This window comes from Musa acuminata, chromosome BXJ1-8 (genome assembly GCF_036884655.1).
Source record: "Musa acuminata AAA Group cultivar baxijiao chromosome BXJ1-8, Cavendish_Baxijiao_AAA, whole genome shotgun sequence".
In the NCBI taxonomy this organism is placed as follows: Eukaryota; Viridiplantae; Streptophyta; class Magnoliopsida; order Zingiberales; family Musaceae; genus Musa; species Musa acuminata.
In genome coordinates, this window is record NC_088334.1 from 48,179,065 (window position 1) to 48,203,220 (window position 24,156).

The window sequence follows — 24,156 nt, forward strand, 5'->3', positions numbered from 1 at the left end:
GTTTTTTTATTTGATAAGCCAAATTGACATGATAAGATTACATACATCGTAACCCATCAATGAATCTATCTTGCACTTGCGGAGGATATGTAGGGGAACTCCGTTTAGGAGGAAGGTTATAATAAATGGTTTTCTTGAAATCATCCGTTTGATTCCTACTGTTTTTGTGGAGAACTTGTTTTCTTCAAGTCAAATTTTACGATTCAAAATGATCGTTGACTTTTCCCTCGAGCTCATCTCGTTTGGATTCAAGTCAAAGTCAATTAATAATGTCAATCATATCTAATTTGCAACATTGGAGATTGAAAATTCGACCCAGAAAATTACCAATCCAGTCAATTTGTTGACCGTTGAATATATATATATATATATATATATATATATATAATATGTAATATATGTAACTTGCATCAAAATGCACTGTCTCTCTTAATAATAATAATAATAATAATAATAATAATAATAATAATAATACGCCATTAGTGTTTCTTAAATGGCGGCTTTCCCTCTTCCGGCTAAATAAATACCAAAATCCTTGCGACGTACCGCATCGGCCTGCAAGATCTTACCGTTGCCCAACTCGTCGATCCCGACCAGGTGGGGAGGAGCTGCCGATCTGTCCAAAATCCCGACTTGTTCTTGTGAGCTTGATCGATTTGGACATCCGAGGGAGGGATTTTTGGAAGACGGGGCTCGGAACCCTAGGTTCTTGGATCGATCGGGAAAGGATTGGGTCGCGGTCTTCTCGTCGGAGCTGCTTGGGTCGGTGCTAGGTGTCGGGGAAATGGGGAAGGTGGGAGTGACGACGGCTGTTGTGTGCGCGGCGGCGGCGGCGTGTGCCGTGACGGCGCTTGTCGTGCGTAACCGGATGCGGAGCTCCGGAAAGTGGGCGCCGGTCGCTGCGGTGGTGAAGGAGCTCGAGGAGCGGTGCGCGACGCCCATCGGGAAGCTGCGGCAGGTGGCCGACGCGATGACGGTGGAGATGCACGCTGGGCTCGCCTCCGAGGGTGGGAGCAAGCTCAAGATGCTGATCAGCTACGTTGACAACCTCCCGACTGGGTATGGGCCGTCTTTCCTTTGGGCAAAGGACAAAAAAAGCCTCTTTGATGTTATTGCGTATTTGTTGATCCGAGATCAGTTGCGTCGCCTTGAAATATTGGCATGATATTTGGTCAAAGATTTTTCTTCGCCTTAATTTAACTATATATAATTATTTTTTCCCTTGGTGTGGGGGCGGTGTTCCTTATTCTATTATGTTTATTAATAGATTCTGTGCTTTCTTTGTTAATTCAATGATTTTATTGAAAATTTTGGTTTTGATTATAGCATCATTTTCTTGACATCTCTTCTTCGTCCGGCAATCTCCTCTAATATGAGTTATCTGTGGGTTCCCTTTGCTAAGAGCTTGTGGTTAGACTTTAGTGACTACTAGAATTCTTTCTATAGCCGGTTTACGTTCCATCGGGTGAAAAGAAGATTCTTTTTTCTAAAATTCTGCAGGGGCCTGAAAGATATTACTTTATACTTTTTTTTCGTCTTAGTTTTTTTCTTTTGTGTTTTTACTTTTAATCTGTTGGTGTTTACGGTTATGTAAATGCATCTATGACTACTTTAAATATGATACCCCTCTTTAGTTTGTGTTAGGGTCATAAATTGTCAACACAACATCAGAGAACGACAAGAAATGTCCTGATCTGATTTCTGATTTGATTCATGTTCTTGCAACCACTCAGTTGTTTACTTCTTCTTTTTTAAAAAAATTGTGGTGAGAAGGAGAATCTCTTGAAGTTTCATTGAAATGTAATGGTTATTCGTGCAAATATCTCCAGTGGTTGCTACGATTTACCTCTTGGCCCTGACATAGACCTTGATTGCACTGTCACCATGGTCCAAAACTGTTTGCAGCCTTGGGTTGCTGCGGGCAGCAAGAATGACTAATGACCATGCCATAATGAAGGTTGATGTCAGGGGAAGAACGTGCGCCAAAACTGTGGAATTCATGGCTGCGTCACAGCGAAGGCTGATGTCAGGGTCAGAGGTTGCACCATATCTGCAGAACTGGTGTCATAATTGCTACCTTATTTTATTTTGTATTAGCTGACTTGGCCTTAGAAATCAGCTTCATCAAACCTTTATAGGATTTAAAACCGCTTTAACTTTCACAGCCTTCATCTCTTTTGTCGACATAAATAGCAGGAATACTCTTCCAAACATTTATTTTATCCTTGCATTAGATCACTAAGCATTGTTTACACAGCAGCTGGATTAAGTTCGAGCAGATGGATTGCTAAATTGTTAATCAAGTCATGCATTATGATTTGTTAGCATGCATTATGAATTAGATCACTAGCATTGAAATAGGTCTATTGAAATGATATCTGCCTTAAGAGCAACATGTGCAGTGCGTTCGAGAAGAGTTTGTTTTGCGTCAAAAAGGAAAATAAGGTTCAACTTTATGTTGGGGAAGACACATAATAGATTTCAGTTAGCATATATATGAGGACCTCTGAGATGTGTGTGTATATATTTGTGCATATGCATATGCAAGGTAGTTGTTAATGGTAGCAAAAACATTTTGGAATATGTTAAATGAGAAATATCTTTTGTTGGCAAATAAGCATATGTCAAATTGGCTATTTGGCATGTGTGTGATATTTTGTGGTTTATGTAGTTCTCTGTAAGATTATTTGCATATGATTACCAGCCTACAGAAAACATGCTAGTTGGATTTGAAAGTTGAATTGTTGCTGTGTTTTATTGGATAAACAGCTTTGAATCTGCATCTATATCCTAAAGTGGCATCTCTGACTGAAATACTGCTTTCACAGGGATGAGACAGGTCTGTTTTATGCTTTAGATCTTGGAGGAACCAACTTCCGTGTCCTACGTGTACAACTGGGGGGAAAGGAGGGGCGTGTTGCAAAGCAAGAATTTGAGGAGGTTTCCATTCCACCACATCTAATGGTTGGAGGCTCAGATGTAAGTGAAATGCTTGATTGTGGTGTTCTTTATCAAGATTATGTGGGTGGGGCATCTAATATGTGTTTACCTCTATATTTTTAGGAACTTTTTGATTTCATTGCTTCGGCTTTAGCAAAGTTTGTTGCTTCCGAAGGTGAAGATTTTCACCTTCCTGTTGGTAGGCAGAGGGAACTCGGTTTTACCTTTTCATTTCCAGTGAGGCAAATTTCTATAGCGTCGGGCACCCTTATTAAATGGACAAAAGGTTTCAATATCGATGGCACGGTAACTTCTCAGCAGATTATTATTTTTCTTGAGAAGTTATATTTAATTTTGCTTCGTGCTGATTAGCAGTTGTAGTGGGCATATGTAGTGGTAGTTTTGTTATTTTCTATTGTGTTATCTGCATTTGATGTTAGATGATGGAATAACTAATCTTGCTATATTTTTTAGGTCAGCTTTAGAAAAATTTGTATCTCATCCCGACAGATGATTAAGTTCTTCTTTGGTTCTAAAAAGTAAAAACATTATTTACTCAATCTTCACCTATGGGCTATAATTTTGAACAACGACAAGCCAAGTTTCATCCATTCTTTTCGTCGTAGTTTCTGTCAAGTAGGTGCTTCTCAAATTCCAGAGTTTGTTGTCTGTGGTTAATGTGTAATCTTAACTTGCATTTTAATTAATACTGGACAAGATTAAAAAGAAAATACTCTACTAGGTTGTTGAGCATCTCAGCTTTTGACAACAAAGAAAAAGAAGCTCCCTCAATAATGGAGTCCAATGTTTCCATGCTTATTTAGGTTTTGCATTTTCTATTTTTTTCTTGAAATTAATAATTTTGCATGTCCTTAACCTTTCAGATTTCTTTTTAGGATTTTTTACTTATTTGCTTTTACTTCGCTTTCTTAGAATTGCTAGTAAGATGTTTATGTCCTGTGGTAACTTAAAAGAGCTCGATGCATTGCCATTCAAAATTTTTAATATTTGTTTATCTAGACAAACTGTGTTAGATCGTGAAATTGTTTTTGTAAGTTTCTTAAGTCATGTTGATGTTCGATGGCATTATAAACGATTAAGGCATGGTTATTTCTTCTGATAGTTCATTTGGGCATTATGTAGTTTGAATTTAGATATCATATCTTAAGTAATGAGACCTAATAGCTTGTGGTTCCGTTTGTTGTTGAAAGTAGGTTGGGGAAGATGTGGTGGCTGAATTGACTAGGGCCATGGAAAGACAAGGTCTTGATATGCGAGTATCAGCACTGGTATGCTCCTCTTTACATTTCCCATCTTTCAGTTCAAGATGGTAATTTTTTTCATTGATATGGTAAGATGTAGCACTTTGGCTATATAATTGAATATTTTCTTGTTGCTACGGATTTCCTTATCTAGATGAGATGAAGTGAGTTAATGTTCATCGACGTAGGTTAATGACACAATTGGGACATTAGCTGGTGGGAGATATTATGATAATGATGTAGTTGCTGCTGTGATATTGGGCACCGGTACAAATGCAGCCTATGTAGAGCGTGCTCATGCAATACCTAAGTGGCATGGTCTCTTACCCAAATCAGGAGAGATGGTAAGCAAACTTGTTTATCTGATTTTAAATTATTTTTGTTTGCCGTTGTTAAGATAATTAAAACGTATAGTAAAATAAGTTTCCTGGTTTATAGCCATTGCCAAGGCCTGTTGACATCGTCTAAATTGTTCCTGAATTGCATTGATATTCAGGTTATCAACATGGAGTGGGGAAATTTTAGGTCATCTCATCTTCCTACAACGGACTATGATCAAGCATTAGATAACGAGAGTTTAAACCCTGGTGAACAGGTGATGCACGATATTCACATTGTTTTGTCGAACATCTTTCTATTGCGGGAATATGTTGGAATGCAATGTCTCTATATTGTGTTGTCATGACAGATTTTTGAAAAGTTAATCTCTGGAATGTACCTGGGAGAAATTTTACGAAGAGTCCTCCTGAGATTGTCTAAGGAAGCTTCCTTTTTTGGAGACTGTGTTCCACCAAAGCTTGAAGTTCCATTCATATTACGGTACGTTGTCATACTTGCTATTGGTAAATACTGCACATTTTGCATACAGATTCAGCTAATTAGGTGGTAATAATTCGATATATTCAGATAATTGGCTTCCTTGCTAGAATGGAAACTAGTGCTTCATATCCTTCCACAGATTTATATGCCTGGTCCAATGAACATTGCCTAAGTGAGTGATTCTGAAAAAAATTTACCGATTCCTGGGCCAGTTCTGAAGAATAGGTCATTTTGATGTGTTGCTGGAATCCTGTTGATTATAGTGCCTTTGTAGTTTGTATAATACAAAAAGTTGAAATTTATTACCTTGATGGCTTGACCTAATTCATGTAACCTTATTTCTTTTCATATTATCATGTCAGTAAGCTTTCCTACTATTTATCATATTTACCTATCCTGCTACTCTCTGTTTTTTTGTCTCTTTGCCAGACCAATGACAATATCCAACCACTCTTCATACTAAGAAATATCTTATTATCTTGTTTTAGAACCTGTTCTCCAACTTCATAATTGCAGTGACATTCTCCCCATTTTTTCTAGCTTTGGGATTATCAAAAAGCAATTTCAAGTATTTTTTTTCATTCTTTTTTCTGGTTGTATCTTAACACGATAGAAGTTAGAAGTTGCCAAAAAAAGCAGAAATGTTTTGACCTGATCAGTGACTGAAATGGAAACTGAAACTAAGACTTCAAGCCATGTATCTTGTACATTGGGGTGGAAGTATGAAATGGTTTTTTTTTGAAGGAATATACCGTTTCCTTTTCTTTCATAGGAGCAGAAAAGTTATATCATGTAGTTACCAATCATGGATTCGTGATATTGATGCTTGGTGATGCGTCGCCATATGATGTCATCATGCACTTTAGAAAATTGATCTTCTAACCCTCCCTGTTGATCCGATAACTCTTTTTTTCTTCAAACTGATGTATTGGACAGACAAATAATCCTGTGTTTTTTCATTGGCTGAGTTACGGACTTGGCACTATTGTACTTTGTTTTTTACTTGATGCTTGTTCTGAGTTGAACTTGCGATAATCTGCAGTGCAATGATTGAGCTTGATTGCATTGTTTTTGTAATATGCTCATATGCAGTTCAGTCTCAATTGAACTGGTGGTCTCTACATTCCTTCTATAATTAGTTATCATTTTATGCTTTAGAATATCGGTTTTTCTTCTATGTCTTACAGCTTAACGTTTAGTCTGAACAAATTATCAATATGAGATGTGCAGGACCCCCGTTATGTCAGCTATGCACCATGACACATCAGCCGATCTGAAAGTTGTTGGGAAAAAGCTGAATGAAGTTTTAGGGGTATGATTTTGATCATTCCTGACGAAGGTGCTTTTGGCTATTCCTCAGAATATCTGATTCTCTTTGAATTCCAGATCCCCGACACCTCTCTCAAAACAAGAAAAGTGGTAATCCAGATCTGTGACATCATTGCCAAGCGTGGGGCTCGCTTGGCAGCTGCTGGCATAGTTGGTATCCTGAAGAAGATCGGGTGCGACAATGCGGTGAAGGATGGAGGCAGGACAGTCATCGCCATGGACGGTGGACTCTACGAACACTACACCATCTTCAGCGAGTGCTTGCAATGCACCCTCAAGGAGATGCTCGGAGAAGAGGCCTCATCTTCTGTTGTCGTCAAGCTGGCAAGCGATGGATCAGGCATCGGTGCAGCTCTCCTCGCAGCTTCTCACTCTCAGTATCTACAGCCTGTACTGTCCTAAAGGTATCATCTTCTCAGCAGAGACTTTTATGCAAAACACTATGAACCTTATGTCCGCTATTGTTTTTATGAAGGACTTGTTAATTTAATGTTGCGGAAACAAGATGGTAGTCAATCTCGCAGAAGGAAAGAAAAAGCGAGAATTTATTTACAGAGGTTGCTGTTTCCACCGCTGCCGCCATATGTTTGTATCCTTTTTGCTATCGTCTCTTCACTATTGGCAAATAAGAGGAGATCTGATCCCTTCACAAATCTTGTGGATTGGTCTCCAGTCTGCAGCTGATGCTGTGCCAGTATTTCTCTGTAACAGAGGTGTTCTTCTACACTTTGATGCATGCTTGGCTATGTTCTGTTTCCTAATTTGATCTTCTAACAAACAGAACTGCTTCTTGCGACGATGATGAGAAAAATCATGTTCTATGTCATTTGGTTGTCGATCAATCATGCAGCTGCAGTGGACATCAGTCACTGCTCAAATGTTTGGAAAGCCACCTTCCTTCGCTTTGGGAAGTTGAGCCACTCCACAGGGCTTCGTTTCAGGCCCTCTTGCATCGCACCAGGAATCGAGACACTTCCTTCATCGAAGGCCTTTGCGAAGGCGAAGTCTCCGTGCAGAGGACGCCCAACTCGAACACCGTCGCCATGTCGTCTACGTGCGATGAGCCTCGTAGCTCCGGGTCGATGGCATCGCCTGGTTCTCCACCTTCTTGAAGGTGTCGCCGGGACCATTCTGCCAGGTTACACTGATCGTCACCGCCGTCGTATGCCTCCCTTCCCGTTGTCAGCTCCAGAAGAACCACCCCGAAGCTGTACACGTCCACTTTCTCGTACAACCTTCTGCTGTACCCGCACTCTGCGTGGAGATTGAACCCTCATCACATTTATTCTAGTCTTTTTGTTGCGAGAACAGGGGAATCAATCACCGGATCTTTCTCACCTGGAGCAATGTAGCCATGCGACCCGGCGACGACGGATGCCGTATCGGGCTCACCGGGCTTAGCCACCATCCGCGCCAACCCGAAGTCGGCGATCTTAACGTTGAATTCCGAGTCCAACAAGATGTTGCTCGACTTCACGTCTCGATGTATGATGGGCGGCGAGCAATCGTGGTGCATGTAGCACAACCCTCGGGCCGACCCGATGGCGATCTCCAGCCTCCTTGGCCAATCCAGTGGCGTCTCGTGCGGTGATCCGCCGGCCGCCATGTGTTTCTTGTGCAGCCACTTGTGCAAGCTCCCGTTCTCCATGTACTCGTACACCAGCAGGTTGGAGTCGAGGCTGGAGCAACAGCAGAGCAGCTTGATGATGTTCTTGTGCCTGATGGATCCCAAGATCTGCAGCTCTGCCTGGAATTGCTTCTCTAGCCTGCCGTCCAGATTCCCGCCGTTCCAAATCTTCTTGGCGGCCACGATCTCGCTGGCCCGGTTTCCCAGAGTGACCCTGTAGACCTTACCAGCGCCGCCCACGCCGATGAGATTCTCCTCCTTGATTCCATTTACGATGTCGGATTTCGTGAAGTCCAACGAGTGGAAAGGGGTCAGCGTCCATGCGGCGAGATGCCTCCTCTTCCTGTTCTTCCCGATCACGCAGATGGAGAACAGCGTCGCCGCGGTCAAGAACACAAGCGCGCCCAGAGCGAGCAAGAGGATGCGAAGGCCAAGGCGAGAGAGTAAGTTGTGATCCCTGGTCGCGCAGGTGGGGACGCTGAGAAGAGAATTGGAGGCGCAAAGTCCTGGGTTGGAGAGGAAGCTTTGGTCGAATGCCTCGGTCTGTAGCGCCACCGGAATCTCGCCGGAGAGCTGGTTGGACGAGAGGTCGATATAACTGAGCTTCAGATTACCCATCTCTGATGGGATTGAGCCGGAGAGCTCGTTGCCCGATAGATCCATCGATATCAGTTGCTTCAGCGACCCGATCGACGTCGGAATCTCTCCTGTTAGCTGGTTTTGGCGTAGATTGAGCTCGGCGAGTGACTTCAGCAATGAAATATCCTCCGGAATTCTTCCGGAGATCATATTGTTTCCCAGATTTAAGAGTTGGAGTGTTGAAAGTCCAGCTAGGTTGGAGGGGAGCTCGCCGGAGAACATGTTGTTGCTGGCCAAGAACACCACCAAGCTGGGAGCGGAGGAGGGAATTTTGCCGGTGAATCGATTGTCTACGATTTCTAACCACGAAAGCTTCGGTGGGAGTTTGTGGGGAAGCGTGCCGGAGAAGGCGTTATCGTTCATGACAAGAATTGGTTGACGCCAACATCTTCCCTAAGTCAGTCCCCCTACATCCAAGAATCCATAAAAGTTAGATTCAAATAAGGATCATGCCTCGGTCTGTAGCGCCACCGGAATCTCGCCGGAGAGCTGGTTGGACGAGAGGTCGATATAACTGAGCTTCAGATTACCCATCTCTGATGGGATTGAGCCGGAGAGCTCGTTGCCCGATAGATCCATCGATATTCGCCGGTGAGCTGCCCGATGGGATTTGGTCCGGCAACTTGACTAAGCTGACCATCCTGTGGATGACCAGTGCCAATCTCCAAGGCGAGATACCGGCCTCGTTCGCGCACCTCACAGGGTTGACTTGGTTGGACTTGTCGCAAAACTCGCTCACCGGAGCGATTCCCGCTGGAATCTGGGGCCTACCGAATCTGCAATACTTGTACCTGTACAAGAACAACTTATCCGATTCCATCATCATCGACGGGACGATCGGAGCTCTGGGCCTGGTAGAGATAGATCTTTCGATGAATCGGCTCACTGGATCGATCCCACACGACTTCGGCAAGCTCAAGAAACTCTCTCTTCTCTACTTGTACTACAACAGGTTATCCGGAGAGATACCGGCGAGCATCGGCAAGCTTCCGTCTTTGTCCACTCTCCGACTATTTAGCAACGGCTTAACCGGCGTCTTACCGCCAGAATTGGGCAAGAACTCTCCTTTGATAGACATTGAGGTCGACGACAACATGATCTCCGGCGAGTTACCGGACGGGCTATGCGACCGTGGCGCCTTCAATTCCATCGTGGTCTTCGACAACAACCTCACGGGAAGGATACCGCCGTCGCTCGGAAAGTGTTCGAAGCTCAACGATTTCCAGATCCACAACAACCGGTTCTCCGGTGAGCTGCCCGATGGGATTTGGTCCGCCATGTATTTGACGACCGTGATGGTGAGTAACAACACCCTCTCCGGCACGCTTCCGGAAAAGCTCCCGTGGAATCTGACACGATTGGAAATCGAAAACAATCGTTTCACCGGAAGCATTCCGTCCTCAGCTGATCGCTTACAAGTGTTATTGGGGAGCAACAACATGTTCTCCGGCGAGCTCCCATCGAGCCTAGCCGGACTCTTACGCCTCCAGACTCTGGTTCTGGGAGGCAATATGATCACCGGAAAAATTCCGGATGATATATCGTTGCTGAAGTCGCTAAGTGATCTCGATCTGCGGCATAACCGGCTGACCGGCGAGATTCCGGCGTCGATCGGGTCGCTGCCAGTGTTGACCTCTCTCGACCTGTCGGCGAACCATCTCTCCGGTCCAATCCCGTCGGAGATGGGAAACTTGAAGCTCAACTATTTAAACCTTTCGTCCAACCAGCTCACCGGCGAGATTCCGGCGGCGCTGCAGAGTCGGGCTTACGACCAAAGCTTCGTATCGAATCCCGGCCTTTGCGCCTCCAAGTCGTATGTCAACGTCAGCACCTGCCGGTCTGGATCGGGTGGACTCGCTCGTGGCCTCCGCATCCTCTTCTTCGTCCTCGGCGCGGTCGTGTTCTTGATGGCGTTGGCGTTCGCCACGTTTGTATACGGGGACCTCAAGAAGAAAAGGAACGGTGGCGATCTCGCCGCGTGGAAGCTGACCTCTTTCCAGTCGTTGGATATTACGGAGTCCAGCATCCTACGTGGCATCAGGGATGACAACGTGGTCGGCGGCGGTGGTGCCGGCAAGGTCTTCAAGATCGACCTCGGCGACCGTGGCGTGGTCGCCGTCAAAAAGATTTGGAACGGTAGGAATCTCGACAGCAGGCTGGAGAAGCAATTCCAGTCGGAGGTGCAGATCCTGGGATCCATCCGGCACAAGAACATCGTCAAGCTGCTCTGCTGCCTCTCCGGCGCCGACACCAAGCTTCTGGTGTACGAGTATATGGAGAACGGGAGCCTCGACCGGTGGCTGCACAGGAAGCGGGCATGGTTCGGCGGCGAAGACCGATCGCGGGACGAGCAGCTCGATTGGCCCACGAGGCTGGAGATCGCTGTGGGGGCGGCCAGGGGGTTGTGCTACATGCACCACGACTGCTCGCCGCCGATCATACACCGGGACGTGAAGTCCAGCAACATCCTGCTGGATTCCGAGTTCGACGCTCGGGTCGCCGACTTCGGCCTGGCTCGGATGCTGGTCAAGCCCGGCGAACCCGACACGGTGTCCGTCATTGCCGGGTCCTTCGGTTACATCGCTCCAGGTGAGGATGGCATCACGATTTACCACCATTACTGTGAGAGACTGCTGATCGCTGGGTTTTCCGTACACAGAGTGTGGGTATTCCAGAAGGCTGAACGAGAAGGTGGATGTGTACAGCTTCGGGGTGGTTCTTCTGGAGCTGACCACCGGAAGAGAGGCAAACAATGACGGCGAGCAATGCAATCTGGCAGAGTGGGCGTGGCAACAGCTTCAAGAGGAGGCAGAGCTGAGCGATGCTATAGACACGGCCATAAGGGACTCCCCCTACATGGACGACATGACGACGGTGTTTAAGTTGGGTCTCCTCTGCACGGAGACGTTGCCTTCGAGGAGGCCTTCCATGAAGGAGGTGCTGCATATCTTGCTGCGGTGCCATCGGCCTCCTGGAGTCGGTTACAGTCCCATTGCGGAACAAGACGTGGCGGCGCCGCTCATACGAGCAAACACGGGTAGTCGACGACAGAAGCCATCTCATGGCGGCGACCACGACGACCACATCATGGCATGCAATGTTTGAGGGGAGAGAGCAGAGTAGAAGAAGGTCGATGGTCAGAAGCGAACGTACATTGGAGCATCAAATCGTATCCAATATATAATTTATTTAGGGATGAATAAGAATTAAAAATACTCACCAATTGCAACAATGAGCCATAAGGTCTCCATCTTTAGTGATGAAAGCTTTTGAGTAAGTTAACAACAACACATTGACATTTCTTAGGTATCCTTTTCCTCTCCAGTCTCATGCACGAGGCGAGATTGGTCAAATTGGGGGTGCGGGAAATAAATGAGGCCTTGACAAGCGAGAGTCCTTGAAGCGAAGTCCGCAGTCTTCTTGTGTATCTACTTGCGTCATGTCAGCCACATGTGTAGCCACCCATGTAGACCAAGTCATAATGTTTTAGCTATATATCCTCGCTTATGCTTCAATGATTCGCATGGAACAACGCGGTCCACGCTAGCCAACCTTCGGCTATTGACTTTTATGCCTACGTCTCTGGATATGCAGGATTTCGATTAAGTCACAATCGTTAACTGGTTAGACTTGTCGGAAAACTCGCTCACCGGAGAGCTGGTTGGACGAGAGGTCGATATAACTGAGCTTCAGATTACCCATCTCTGATGGGATTGAGCCGGAGAGCTCGTTGCCCGATAGATCCATCGATATCAGTTGCTTCAGCGACCCGATCGACGTCGGAATCTCTCCTGTTAGCTGGTTTTGGCGTAGATTGAGCTCGGCATAAAAGTCAAGAGACGTAGGCATAAAAGTCAATAGCCGAAGGTTGGCTAGCGTGGACCGCGTTGTTCCATGCGAATCATTGGAGCATAAGCGCGGATATATAGCTAAAACATTATGACTTGGTCTACATGGGTGGCTACACATGTGGCAGACATGACGGAAGTAGACACAGAAGACCGCGGACTTCTACTCCGCTCTCGCCCCTCAGACATTGCATGCCATGATGTGGTCGTCGTGGTCGCCGCCGCCGCCATGAGATGGCTTCTGTCGTCGACTACCCGTGTTTGCTCGTACGAGCGGCGCCGCTACGTCTTGTTCCGCAATGGGTGTGTAACCGACTCCAGGAGGCCGATGGCACCGCAGCAAGATATGCAGCACCTCCTTCATGGAAGGCCTCCTCGAAGGCAACGTCTCCGTGCAGAGGAGACCCAACTTAAACACCGTCGTCATGTCGTCCATGTAGGGGGAGTCCCTTATGGCCGTGTCTATAGCATCGCTCAGCTCTGCCTCCTCTTGAAGCTGTTGCCACGCCCACTCTGCCAGATTGCATTGCTCGCCGTCATTGTTTGCCTCTCTTCCGGTGGTCAGCTCCAGAAGAACCACCCCGAAGCTGTACACATCCACCTTCTCGTTCAGCCTTCTGGAATACCCACACTCTGTGTACGGAAAACCCAGCGATCAGCAGTCTCTCACAGTAATGGTGGTAAATCGTGATGCCATCCTCACCTGGAGCGATGTAACCGAAGGACCCGGCAATGACGGACACCGTGTCGGGTTCGCCGGGCTTGACCAGCATCCGAGCCAGGCCGAAGTCGGCGACCCGAGCGTCGAACTCGGAATCCAGCAGGATGTTGCTGGACTTCACGTCCCGGTGTATGATCGGCGGCGAGCAGTCGTGGTGCATGTAGCACAACCCCCGGGCCGCCCCCACAGCGATCTCCAGCCTCGTGGGCCAATCGAGCTGCTCGTCCCGCGATCGGTCTTCGCCGCCGAACCATGCCCGCTTCCTGTGCAGCCACCGGTCGAGGCTCCCGTTCTCCATATACTCGTACACCAGAAGCTTGGTGTCGGCGCCGGAGAGGCAGCAGAGCAGCTTGACGATGTTCTTGTGCCTGATGGATCCCAGGATCTGCACCTCCGACTGGAATTGCTTCTCCAGCCTGCTGTCGAGATTCCTGCCGTTCCAAATCTTTTTGACGGCGACGACGCCACGGTCGCCGAGGTCGATCTTGAAGACCTTGCCGGCACCACCGCCGCCGACCACGTTGTCATCCCTGATGCCACGTAGGATGCTAGCCTCCGTAATATCCAACGACTGGAAAGAGGTCAGCTTCCACGCGGCGAGATCGCCACCGTTCCTTTTCTTCTTGAGGTCCCCGTATACAAACGTGGCGAACGCCAACGCCATCAAGAACACGACCGCGCCGAGGACGAAGAAGAGGATGCGGAGGCCACGAGCGAGTCCACCCGATCCAGGCCGGCAGGTGCTGACGTTGACGTACGACTTGGAGGCGCAAAGGCCGGGGTTCGATACGAAGCTTTGGTCGTAAGCCCGACTCTGCAGCGCCGCCGGAATCTCGCCGGTGAGCTGGTTGGACGAAAGGTTTAAATAGTTGAGCTTCAAGTTTCCCATCTCCGAAGGGATTGGACCGGAGAGTTGGTTCGCCGACAGGTCGAGAGAGGTCAGCACTGGCAGCGACCCGATCGACGCCGGAATCTCGCCGGTCAGCCGGTTATGCCGCAGATCGAGATCACCTAGCGACTTCAGCAACGATATATCATCCGGAATTTTTCCGGTGATCATATTGCCTCCCAGAACCAGAGTCTGGAGGCGTAAGAGTCCGGCTAGGCTCGATGGGAGCTCGCCGGAGAACATGTTGTTGCTCCCCAATAACACTTGTAAGCGATCAGCTGAGGACGGAATGCTTCCGGTGAAACGATTGTTTTCGATTTCCAATCGTGTCAGATTCCACGGGAGCTTTTCCGGAAGCGTGCCGGAGAGGGTGTTGTTACTCACCATCACGGTCGTCAAATACATGGCGGACCAAATCCCATCGGGCAGCTCACCGGAGAACCGGTTGTTGTGGATCTGGAAATCGTTGAGCTTCGAACACTTTCCGAGCGACGGCGGTATCCTTCCCGTGAGGTTGTTGTCGAAGACCACGATGGAATTGAAGGCGCCACGGTCGCATAGCCCGTCCGGTAACTCGCCGGAGATCATGTTGTCGTCGACCTCAATGTCTATCAAAGGAGAGTTCTTGCCCAATTCTGGCGGTAAGACGCCGGTTAAGCCGTTGCTATATAGTCGGAGAGTGGACAAAGACGGAAGCTTGCCGATGCTCGCCGGTATCTCTCCGGATAACCTGTTGTAGTACAAGTAGAGAAGAGAGAGTTTCTTGAGCTTGCCGAAGTCGTGTGGGATCGATCCAGTGAGCCGATTCATCGAAAGATCTATCTCTACCAGGCCCAGAGCTCCGATCGTCCCGTCGATGATGATGGAATCGGATAAGTTGTTCTTGTACAGGTACAAGTATTGCAGATTCGGTAGGCCCCAGATTCCAGCGGGAATCGCTCCGGTGAGCGAGTTTTGCGACAAGTCCAACCAAGTCAACCCTGTGAGGTGCGCGAACGAGGCCGGTATCTCGCCTTGGAGATTGGCACTGGTCATCCACAGGATGGTCAGCTTAGTCAAGTTGCCGAACTCCGATGGAATCCTCATTGGAGCAAAGGAGTTGTATGCCAGCCCAAGCTGTTGGAGGCGGGACAGGTTGCCGATCTCGGCGGGGAAGCTTCCATCGAAAAGATTGCTGTTGAGCACCAGTTCCTGGACCGCGGTGATCCGGCCGATGGAGGGAGGGATGTCGCCGGAGAAGTTGTTGTAGGAGAGGTCGAGGTGTGTGATCAGCGGGGAGAGGCGGTCGACGTCGGTGGGAATCGCGCCGACGAAGCGGTTCTGGGAGAGGTCGAGGTACCGGAGGCTGGAGCAGTTGTAAAGGGAGGTGGGGAAGGGGCCGGGGATGTTGTTGTAGCTGACATCGAGGCGGGTGAGGTTCTTGAGGCCGCAGAGTGAGGCGGGGATCGGCCGGGAGATCTTTGGCGCGTCCTGCCCGGAGAGCGTGATGTTGACGACGGAGCCATCGTCGGCGCAGCCCACGCCCGGCCAGTCGCAGTAGGAGAAGGAGGAGGAGGTGTTGGTGGTGTCGACGTTCCACGAGTCCAGAGCGGGTTCGCCTCCCCACTCTCGCTTGATCCACAGGAGGATCTGCTGCTGTTCGTTGTTCCATGGTGTTTGCGATGCAACCACGGGAGCAAAGTAGAGGAATAGAGAGAGGAGGCTGAGAGAGGTCCCGCACCGGACTTTGGTTCCCATCCCCTTCTTTGTGTGTTTTCCCAAAAGATGATTACTTAAATTAAACTGAAACACAACCTCATTTCTGGCCTTCCAGCTTAACCAGAACACATTTAATCATCAATCATAGCTCTCAGAACACATTGGTTGACGCCAACATCTTCCCTAAGTCAGTCCCCCTACATCCAAGAATCCATAAAAGTCAAAAAGAAGTCAGTCCCCCTACATCCAAGAATCCATAAAAGTCAAAAAAAAAAAAACTCAGTTAGATTCAAATAAGGATCAGACATCTTTGATAAAAGTGATGAAAATTATAAAAGATAAGAACAATTATTGAGAGATTTCCTTGAGAAAATCTTATCTTCTATCGTGTGCCCCCGTAAAATTATGCTCCCGTGAATGATATCAATCTTGGATCGATGTAAAGAATAATTTATAAACGAGATGCTTCATAAATAGAGCAAGAGCATATCGCTGGTGCTATTGCGATTGCTGTTGTTGTGAAGGCATAGGTGTTCCTTTCGTTCCCCTTTGCACTTCGTTCTCCTTAAGTCCGTCGACTATTGGCATATCAACAAAGACTATTGCGGTAAAGAAGATGAGAATTGACCGTTGAGCTTTTTAAGAATTTGGCTACAACGACGTTAGTTGCTGGCCGAAAGATACCATGATGAAAATAATAGAAGATAAAAATAATTATTGAAGAAGTTTTATTAAAAAAACTTTATAACTTTAGCTTAAATACATTAAGCTGTCCCTCTCCTATTTATACACGTATAGTTAAAAAAATCTTATCTTTTATAATAAAAAAACACCGAAAATAAAATGAAAACACACATGAAGAACCCCCGATATTAGCATGAGAAGAGAGAAAGTTTTAAGCAGGTAGATGGTAAAGTGGGAATAGCCAACTAACCGAGAGCTCAAGAAGCATAAGGTGAACTAGTTAACGATGGTCCCTTAGGTTCTGTCAGTTTTTTTTTTATTATTATTATCTTTCCACACATTTAGGCCAAATAGATAAACATCATTTTATTCATCATTCATAAACATTTATTATAATTCATTTATTACAATCCATTTATTTATCGAATCATAAATAGAAAAATAAATATGGTGATGTTAACTTCAAGAATCATCCGAGTGGCTCTACCTAGCGGTAGAGGAAGGTCCGCTCTCCACTGGAATCCGATTTAGTACTAGAGGGAGGTTGCTCTGAAAATCAAAAACAAAGAAAATTCAGCAACGCTGAGTAGGAACCCTAAAAGTCAACTCAAAATGTATATATGATCAAAATTCAATCAATCATCCCATTGGCGTATATCAAATACCCGAAGGAGCACTCCCCCAACAGCGGATGGAGAGGCTTTTACCCTACGGGATGAGTTTGTGTTCTCCCAACAGCGGATGGAGGCAAACTCATATCACACTCCCAACAGCGGATGGAGTGGTGTCCCACACCCGCCAAAGTGGGGACACGTTCCTCCCAACAGCGGATGGAGGAACCGTCCAACCGTCACGTCTGACGGCCCGCTAATCCTCGAAGGGAATAGCCGTACCTGCTCTCGGCAGGAAAATAATATAATCTCACACTGGTCATGTCTATTTCGGGATGAAATAATATATTTAAAATGTCTCTTTCAAATATCATCAATATCAAGTAATATAAATTAGCCCTCAATTGACTTGAACTCTAGTTTAATCGATTCAATTGAACTCGATTTACTGGAGCCTAACTGAACTGATCTCTAATCCTTATTTAACTAGTCTGGAACCACCCTAGACTAGTATAATTTAGACTAATTAAGTTCAATTTAGGTTAAACTAACTTGAATAAGTCAATCAATTCGGAATCACCCTGAATTGATCTAGACTAATCAAGTCTAGTTTAGTTCAATCAACATTTGGGCTCAAGTTCAACAATAACATTAGGCTAGATTGAGCCAATCCATCTACTAGTCATGTGCATTATACATGATTGAGCATGCATTACACAAAACTGGCCCAGCCCTGGCCCATGGACTAGTCATGTGCGTCGCATGTGACCGCCCATAATGATTGGGCTGGGGTAGCCTACGGGCCAAGGCCTGACCCGTAGGTTGGGCCTGACCTGTGAGCAATTTCATTTCAATTAATATCTAATTTTATATTATAACATATACCCATTAACAATATAAATAAAAACATAATAATACATTAAAAGATAGATGAGGAGAAAGGCTTTAATATAAAAAAATAACGTTCTAAATTTGACTAGAAATCATAAGACATTAAAAGTGGGATTGGGAGATAAGTTTTTAATATAAGGAAATAGTCTTCTAAATTCAAACAAAAATCATGTTTTCAATACATATAAAATTTCAACATATTCTAGTCATATTTTAAATCATTCAGAATAATATATTTTAAATTTCAGATCAAAGAATATCAAAAAAGAATTTAGATAACATATTCTAATCTAACAAGATTTTAATCCAGATAAGATTAAAGATAAAAACTTTAACTAATTACTTTAATAAAAAAAGTTTGACATTTAAAGAACTGATACATATTTTTCAAACTATAAAACTTTCAACATTTAAAGAATCAAAATAAAAACTAAAACTTTTAAATTTAAGAAAGGTAGGGAATCCTACCTCTTGTCAATAGGGTGTAACTCCTCGTTCCTCCCGCTGACAAGCTCGACTAGGTGAGAAATGAAGGAGAGAAATCCCTCATTTTAAATAGGAGGAGGTGAGCCTCTATTAAGGGAAATTAATTTTAATTTTCATATTTATTTAATATAAATTATTTTCATTTAATATACTAACAAATATGATATCATTATATTTGAAATACTTAATAGTTATTTCCTTAATTCATAAGGAAAGTAGATTAAGATTTTTTTAAAATTATAATAAAAAGTAAAGAAAGAAAATCAAATCATAACTTAAATATTTGACGATTACATGATCATATCTTCGTATCCATTTATCATCATCGGGTGAACCAGTTAACGATTGTGACTTAATCGAAATCCTACATATCCAGAGACGTAGGCATAAAAGTCAATAGCCGAAGGTTGGCTAGCGTGGACCGCGTTGTTCCATGCGAATCATTGAAGCATAAGCAAGGATATATAGCTAAAACATTATGACTTGGTCTACATGGGTGGCTACACATGTGGCTGACATGACGCAAGTAGATACACAAGAAGACTGCGGACTTCGCTTCAAGGACTCTCGCTTGTCAAGGCCTCATTTATTTCCCGCACCCCCAATTTGACCAATCTCGCCTCGTGCATGAGACTGGAGAGGAAAAGGATACCTAAGAAATGTCAATGTGTTGTTGTTAACTTACTCAAAAGCTTTCATCACTAAAGATGGAGACCTTATGGCTCATTGTTGCAATTGGTGAGTATTTTTAATTCTTATTCATCCCTAAATAAATTATATATTGGATACGATTTGATGCTCCAATGTACGTTCGCTTCTGACCATCGACCTTCTTCTACTCTGCTCTCTCCCCTCAAACATTGCATGCCATGATGTGGTCGTCGTGGTCGCCGCCATGAGATGGCTTCTGTCGTCGACTACCCGTGTTTGCTCGTATGAGCGGCGCCGCCACGTCTTGTTCCGCAATGGGACTGTAACCGACTCCAGGAGGCCGATGGCACCGCAGCAAGATATGCAGCACCTCCTTCATGGAAGGCCTCCTCGAAGGCAACGTCTCCGTGCAGAGGAGACCCAACTTAAACACCGTCGTCATGTCGTCCATGTAGGGGGAGTCCCTTATGGCCGTGTCTATAGCATCGCTCAGCTCTGCCTCCTCTTGAAGCTGTTGCCACGCCCACTCTGCCAGATTGCATTGCTCGCCGTCATTGTTTGCCTCTCTTCCGGTGGTCAGCTCCAGAAGAACCACCCCGAAGCTGTACACATCCACCTTCTCGTTCAGCCTTCTGGAATACCCACACTCTGTGTACGGAAAACCCAGCGATCAGCAGTCTCTCACAGTAATGGTGGTAAATCGTGATGCCATCCTCACCTGGAGCGATGTAACCGAAGGACCCGGCAATGACGGACACCGTGTCGGGTTCGCCGGGCTTGACCAGCATCCGAGCCAGGCCGAAGTCGGCGACCCGAGCGTCGAACTCGGAATCCAGCAGGATGTTGCTGGACTTCACGTCCCGGTGTATGATCGGCGGCGAGCAGTCGTGGTGCATGTAGCACAACCCCCTGGCCGCCCCCACAGCGATCTCCAGCCTCGTGGGCCAATCGAGCTGCTCGTCCCGCGATCGGTCTTCGCCGCCGAACCATGCCCGCTTCCTGTGCAGCCACCGGTCGAGGCTCCCGTTCTCCATATACTCGTACACCAGAAGCTTGGTGTCGGCGCCGGAGAGGCAGCAGAGCAGCTTGACGATGTTCTTGTGCCGGATGGATCCCAGGATCTGCACCTCCGACTGGAATTGCTTCTCCAGCCTGCTGTCGAGATTCCTACCGTTCCAAATCTTTTTGACGGCGACCACGCCACGGTCGCCGAGGTCGATCTTGAAGACCTTGCCGGCACCACCGCCGCCGACCACGTTGTCATCCCTGATGCCACGTAGGATGCTGGACTCCGTAATATCCAACGACTGGAAAGAGGTCAGCTTCCACGCGGCGAGATCGCCACCGTTCCTTTTCTTCTTGAGGTCCCCGTATACAAACGTGGCGAACGCCAACGCCATCAAGAACACGACCGCGCCGAGGACGAAGAAGAGGATGCGGAGGCCACGAGCGAGTCCACCCGATCCAGACCGGCAGGTGCTGACGTTGACATACGACTTGGAGGCGCAAAGGCCGGGATTCGATACGAAGCTTTGGTCGTAAGCCCGACTCTGCAGCGCCGCCGGAATCTCGCCGGTGAGCTGGTTGGACGAAAGGTTTAAATAGTTGAGCTTCAAGTTTCCCATCTCCGACGGGATTGGACCGGAGAGATGGTTCGCCGACAGGTCGAGAGAGGTCAACACTGGCAGCGACCCGATCGACGCCGGAATCTCGCCGGTCAGCCGGTTATGCCGCAGATCGAGATCACTTAGCGACTTCAGCAACGATATATCATCCGGAATTTTTCCGGTGATCATATTGCCTCCCAGAACCAGAGTCTGGAGGCGTAAGAGTCCGGCTAGGCTCGATGGGAGCTCGCCGGAGAACATGTTGTTGCTCCCCAATAACACTTGTAAGCGATCAGCTGAGGACGGAATGCTTCCGGTGAAACGATTGTTTTCGATTTCCAATCGTGTCAGATTCCACGGGAGCTTTTCCGGAAGCGTGCCGGAGAGGGTGTTGTTACTCACCATCACGGTCGTCAAATACATGGCGGACCAAATCCCATCGGGCAGCTCACCGGAGAACCGGTTGTTGTGGATCTGGAAATCGTTGAGCTTCGAACACTTTCCGAGCGACGGCGGTATCCTTCCCGTGAGGTTGTTGTCGAAGACCACGATGGAATTGAAGGCGCCACGGTCGCATAGCCCGTCCGGTAACTCGCCGGAGATCATGTTGTCGTCGACCTCAATGTCTATCAAAGGAGAGTTCTTGCCCAATTCTGGCGGTAAGACGCCGGTTAAGCCGTTGCTAAATAGTCGGAGAGTGGACAAAGACGGAAGCTTGCCGATGCTCGCCGGTATCTCTCCGGATAACCTGTTGTAGTACAAGTAGAGAAGAGAGAGTTTCTTGAGCTTGCCGAAGTCGTGTGGGATCGATCCAGTGAGCCGATTCATCGAAAGATCTATCTCTACCAGGCCCAGAGCTCCGATCGTCCCGTCGATGATGATGGAATCGGATAAGTTGTTCTTGTACAGGTACAAGTATTGCAGATTCGGTAGGCCCCAGATTCCAGCGGGAATCGCTCCGGTGAGCGAGTTTTGCGTCAAGTCCAACTGAGTCAACCCTGTGAGCTGCGCGAACGAGGCCGGTATCTCGCCTCGGAGATTGGCTTTGGTCATCCACAGGTAGGTCAGCTTAGTCAAGTTGCCGAACTCCGATGGAATCCTCATCGGAGCAAAGGAGTTGTATGCCAGCCCAAGCTGTTGGAGGCGCGACAGGTTGCCGATCTCGGCGGGGAAGCTTCCATCGAAGAGATTGGCATATAGCCACAGTGTTTGGATCGCCGGGAGCCGGCCGATGGAGGGAGGGATGTCGCCCGTGAAGTTGTTTCCGGAGAGGTCGAGGAGCGTGAGCCGCGGTGAGAGTCGGTTGATGTCGGCGGGGATCGCTCCAACGAAGCCGTTCTGCTTGAGGTCGAGGTACTGGAGGCTGTAACAGTTGTAGAGGGAGGTGGGGAAGCGGGTATGGATGCGTTGGTAGCTGAGGTCGAGGTGGGTGAGGTTCTTGAGGTCGCAGAGGGAGGCGGGGATTGGCCGGGTGATCCTTGTCCGGTTCTGGTCGGACAGCGTGATGTTGGCGACGGAGCCGTCAGCAGCGCAGCCCACGCCCGGCCACTTGCAGTAGGTGGTGGGGTTGTCGACGTTCCACGAGTCCAGAGCGGGTTCACCTCCCCACTCCCGCTTGATCCGCAGGAGGATCTGCTTCTGGTCATTGTTCGGTTGTGTCTGGGATGCAACCACGGAAGCGAGGCAGAGGAAGAGGTAGAAGAGGAAGAGAGAGGAAGGGCCTCGGATTTCACCCGCCATTTCTTAGCTTAAACCTCTGTGCCACGGGGTTAGTGTTTATATCGCGATCGGAAGCTCTGGGATAATTCCATTAATATCTTTATAGTTACGAAAATAAAATATTTAATCTTATTTATCATTATTAATTTTATCAAATATAATATATGCTAAATTATCAATTTTATCAATAACAAAATAATCATTTCAGGTGTTAATTAAAAAATAAAAAAAGAAATCATTGACTTAGGTAATCATAAAATTGATTTTTCGATAAATCGACCTCTTACATCTCTTCACTCAAATCAATCTCTTAGGGTTTAGGATTAAATTAACATTGTCATATTATAGATGAGCTTTGTCCTAAACCCTAAGAAATCAATTTGGGAAAGTAACCTTAAGAAATTAATCATTCACCTTTCATTAATACATGAAATGATCATTTTGTCATCATCAAAATCGATAATTTTTTATTATGTCTTCCATCAGTAAAGTCGATGATATTATAAGAGGGGTAGGATAATATATAATTAGCCGTGAATCTAGTTATGTCTAGTTAGGTGCTGGAAATCGTGGTCTAGTTAGGTCTGAATTATAGGTTGACTGGGGTTGCGTGAATCTAACGATCAAAATGAAGACGAAAGACTTTGAGCTTCTAAGAAAACAAAAAAATCTAAGTCGTGGGGCACGAGTACGCTTGCAAGCACGAAGAGACATGCCGTGTTTCATGCGGCGGACGCGCACCACCTACATCTTTCGTGTCTCGTGGGGTAACATAAATCATGACGAGCTCGTGTGCCATGCTTGTGGGGTCCATGGGTGAGGTAATTGCCATTCATTCAGAGTAAAACACCGGTCTTCGATATTATAAATAACACTGATAAAGACTTTAACAATATATTATAAAAAAAAAAAAAAATAAAACGTCGTAGTTAATTCAACTTGTACTGCAATGTTCACGTCGGTTGACTCGGCGCTAATCGTTCCCAGTGAATCCGTCGAGGAAAATGCGTGCATTCGGGTGGTCGTCGTCGTTGATCTTCTCAGTGGAAAAAGCGAGCTGCAGGTTGGGAATATAGCATATATTCAGGCAGACTAGAAGCGGGAAAATACAGTGGATGGAACGCAGATAGGGCTATTTGCGGTGAAGCTTCCTTCGTGTGGACTGTGGAGTCCACGCAAAGTCAAGTCAACGGAAGTACAGAGTTGCTTGTTTTTCTATGCATCCAATAAGTCCACATTAATGATGTGAAATGAACGTTTTAAAGACGCAGGCAGGCATGTTGACGAGTGTCTTGACCCATTTGGCATCCATAATCACGAGTTGGCAAGAAAAAACAAAAAGCTTCGCGCATGAAAAAAGTAATCAATGGGGGGCTAAGGCCAAGTCTACGGTTCGGGTCAATCGTTTAGTGTTAACTGGATGATCTCGGTGACAGATTTGACGTATCGGCCAATAGATCGGACCCAACTTGCGCTTGGAATTGAAAACTCAGTGTCTGCGCGATATGATATCGCCTTACACTAAGATTGATGGTGGACAAACATCTTGGTGAGCTCCACTAACGTTCTGTCTGTGTCTCAGCTAGACAGATCCAAAATTTGATTACCATATATTTCGATCTAATTCCTTAAAAAACTATAGAAGAAATTCTAATATATAATATACTCCTGAAGGGTTTTAAACTGACAGGTAAAAATCAACACATGCAACAAAAAAAAAAACAAAAAAAAAAAG

General features: G+C 46.5%; 5 protein-coding genes across 5 annotated transcripts; 2 read left to right on the forward strand and 3 right to left on the reverse strand.

The window, feature by feature from the left end:
• The first annotated feature begins 460 nt into the window (after positions 1-460).
• LOC135588408 (hexokinase-2-like) lies at positions 461-7,111 on the forward strand. Its single transcript, XM_065080524.1, has 10 exons — positions 461-1,059; positions 2,829-2,979; positions 3,064-3,246; positions 4,155-4,229; positions 4,391-4,546; positions 4,699-4,797; positions 4,891-5,021; positions 6,252-6,333; positions 6,408-6,754; positions 6,826-7,111. The coding sequence occupies exons 1-9, from the start codon at positions 785-787 to the stop codon at positions 6,750-6,752; spliced, it is 1,497 nt and encodes a 498-aa protein (XP_064936596.1). The 5' UTR covers positions 461-784; the 3' UTR covers positions 6,753-6,754; positions 6,826-7,111.
• LOC103996481 (receptor-like protein kinase 5) lies at positions 6,812-9,135 on the reverse strand. The gene is made up of 2 exons (XM_009417403.3): positions 7,689-9,135; positions 6,812-7,604 (listed from the first exon to the last, which is right to left on the reverse strand). Exons 1-2 carry the CDS (start codon positions 8,977-8,979, stop codon positions 7,288-7,290), a joined length of 1,608 nt encoding a protein of 535 aa, XP_009415678.2. The 5' UTR covers positions 8,980-9,135; the 3' UTR covers positions 6,812-7,287.
• On the forward strand, positions 8,969-11,904 carry LOC135588406 (receptor-like protein kinase HSL1). The gene is made up of 2 exons (XM_065080523.1): positions 8,969-11,205; positions 11,276-11,904. The coding sequence occupies exons 1-2, from the start codon at positions 9,156-9,158 to the stop codon at positions 11,719-11,721; spliced, it is 2,496 nt and encodes an 831-aa protein (XP_064936595.1). The 5' UTR covers positions 8,969-9,155; the 3' UTR covers positions 11,722-11,904.
• Positions 11,905-12,484: 580 nt separating this feature from the next.
• On the reverse strand, positions 12,485-15,957 carry LOC103996096 (receptor-like protein kinase HSL1). Its single transcript, XM_009416915.3, has 2 exons — positions 13,168-15,957; positions 12,485-13,097 (listed from the first exon to the last, which is right to left on the reverse strand). The coding sequence occupies exons 1-2, from the start codon at positions 15,809-15,811 to the stop codon at positions 12,646-12,648; spliced, it is 3,096 nt and encodes a 1,031-aa protein (XP_009415190.3). The 5' UTR covers positions 15,812-15,957; the 3' UTR covers positions 12,485-12,645.
• Positions 15,958-18,831: 2,874 nt separating this feature from the next.
• LOC103996480 (receptor-like protein kinase HSL1) lies at positions 18,832-22,477 on the reverse strand. Its single transcript, XM_009417402.3, has 2 exons — positions 19,814-22,477; positions 18,832-19,743 (listed from the first exon to the last, which is right to left on the reverse strand). Exons 1-2 carry the CDS (start codon positions 22,440-22,442, stop codon positions 19,298-19,300), a joined length of 3,075 nt encoding a protein of 1,024 aa, XP_009415677.2. The 5' UTR covers positions 22,443-22,477; the 3' UTR covers positions 18,832-19,297.
• Between the last annotated feature and the right edge of the window lie 1,679 nt (positions 22,478-24,156).

Coding starts and splice junctions, on each gene's coding strand:
- LOC135588408 (XM_065080524.1), top strand. CDS start 785: ATGGGGAAGGTGGGAGTGACGACGGCTGTTGTGTGCGCGGCGGCGGCG. Junction 3,247..4,154: donor GTTTCAATATCGATGGCACG/GTAACTTCTCAG, acceptor TGTTGAAAGTAG/GTTGGGGAAGATGTGGTGGC. Junction 6,334..6,407: donor AGCTGAATGAAGTTTTAGGG/GTATGATTTTGA, acceptor TTTGAATTCCAG/ATCCCCGACACCTCTCTCAA.
- LOC103996481 (XM_009417403.3), bottom strand. CDS start 8,979: ATGAACGATAACGCCTTCTCCGGCACGCTTCCCCACAAACTCCCACCG. Junction 7,605..7,688: donor GCATGGCTACATTGCTCCAG/GTGAGAAAGATC, acceptor ATCTCCACGCAG/AGTGCGGGTACAGCAGAAGG.
- LOC135588406 (XM_065080523.1), top strand. CDS start 9,156: ATGGGATTGAGCCGGAGAGCTCGTTGCCCGATAGATCCATCGATATTC. Junction 11,206..11,275: donor CTTCGGTTACATCGCTCCAG/GTGAGGATGGCA, acceptor TTCCGTACACAG/AGTGTGGGTATTCCAGAAGG.
- LOC103996096 (XM_009416915.3), bottom strand. CDS start 15,811: ATGGGAACCAAAGTCCGGTGCGGGACCTCTCTCAGCCTCCTCTCTCTA. Junction 13,098..13,167: donor CTTCGGTTACATCGCTCCAG/GTGAGGATGGCA, acceptor TTCCGTACACAG/AGTGTGGGTATTCCAGAAGG.
- LOC103996480 (XM_009417402.3), bottom strand. CDS start 22,442: ATGGCGGGTGAAATCCGAGGCCCTTCCTCTCTCTTCCTCTTCTACCTC. Junction 19,744..19,813: donor CTTCGGTTACATCGCTCCAG/GTGAGGATGGCA, acceptor TTCCGTACACAG/AGTGTGGGTATTCCAGAAGG.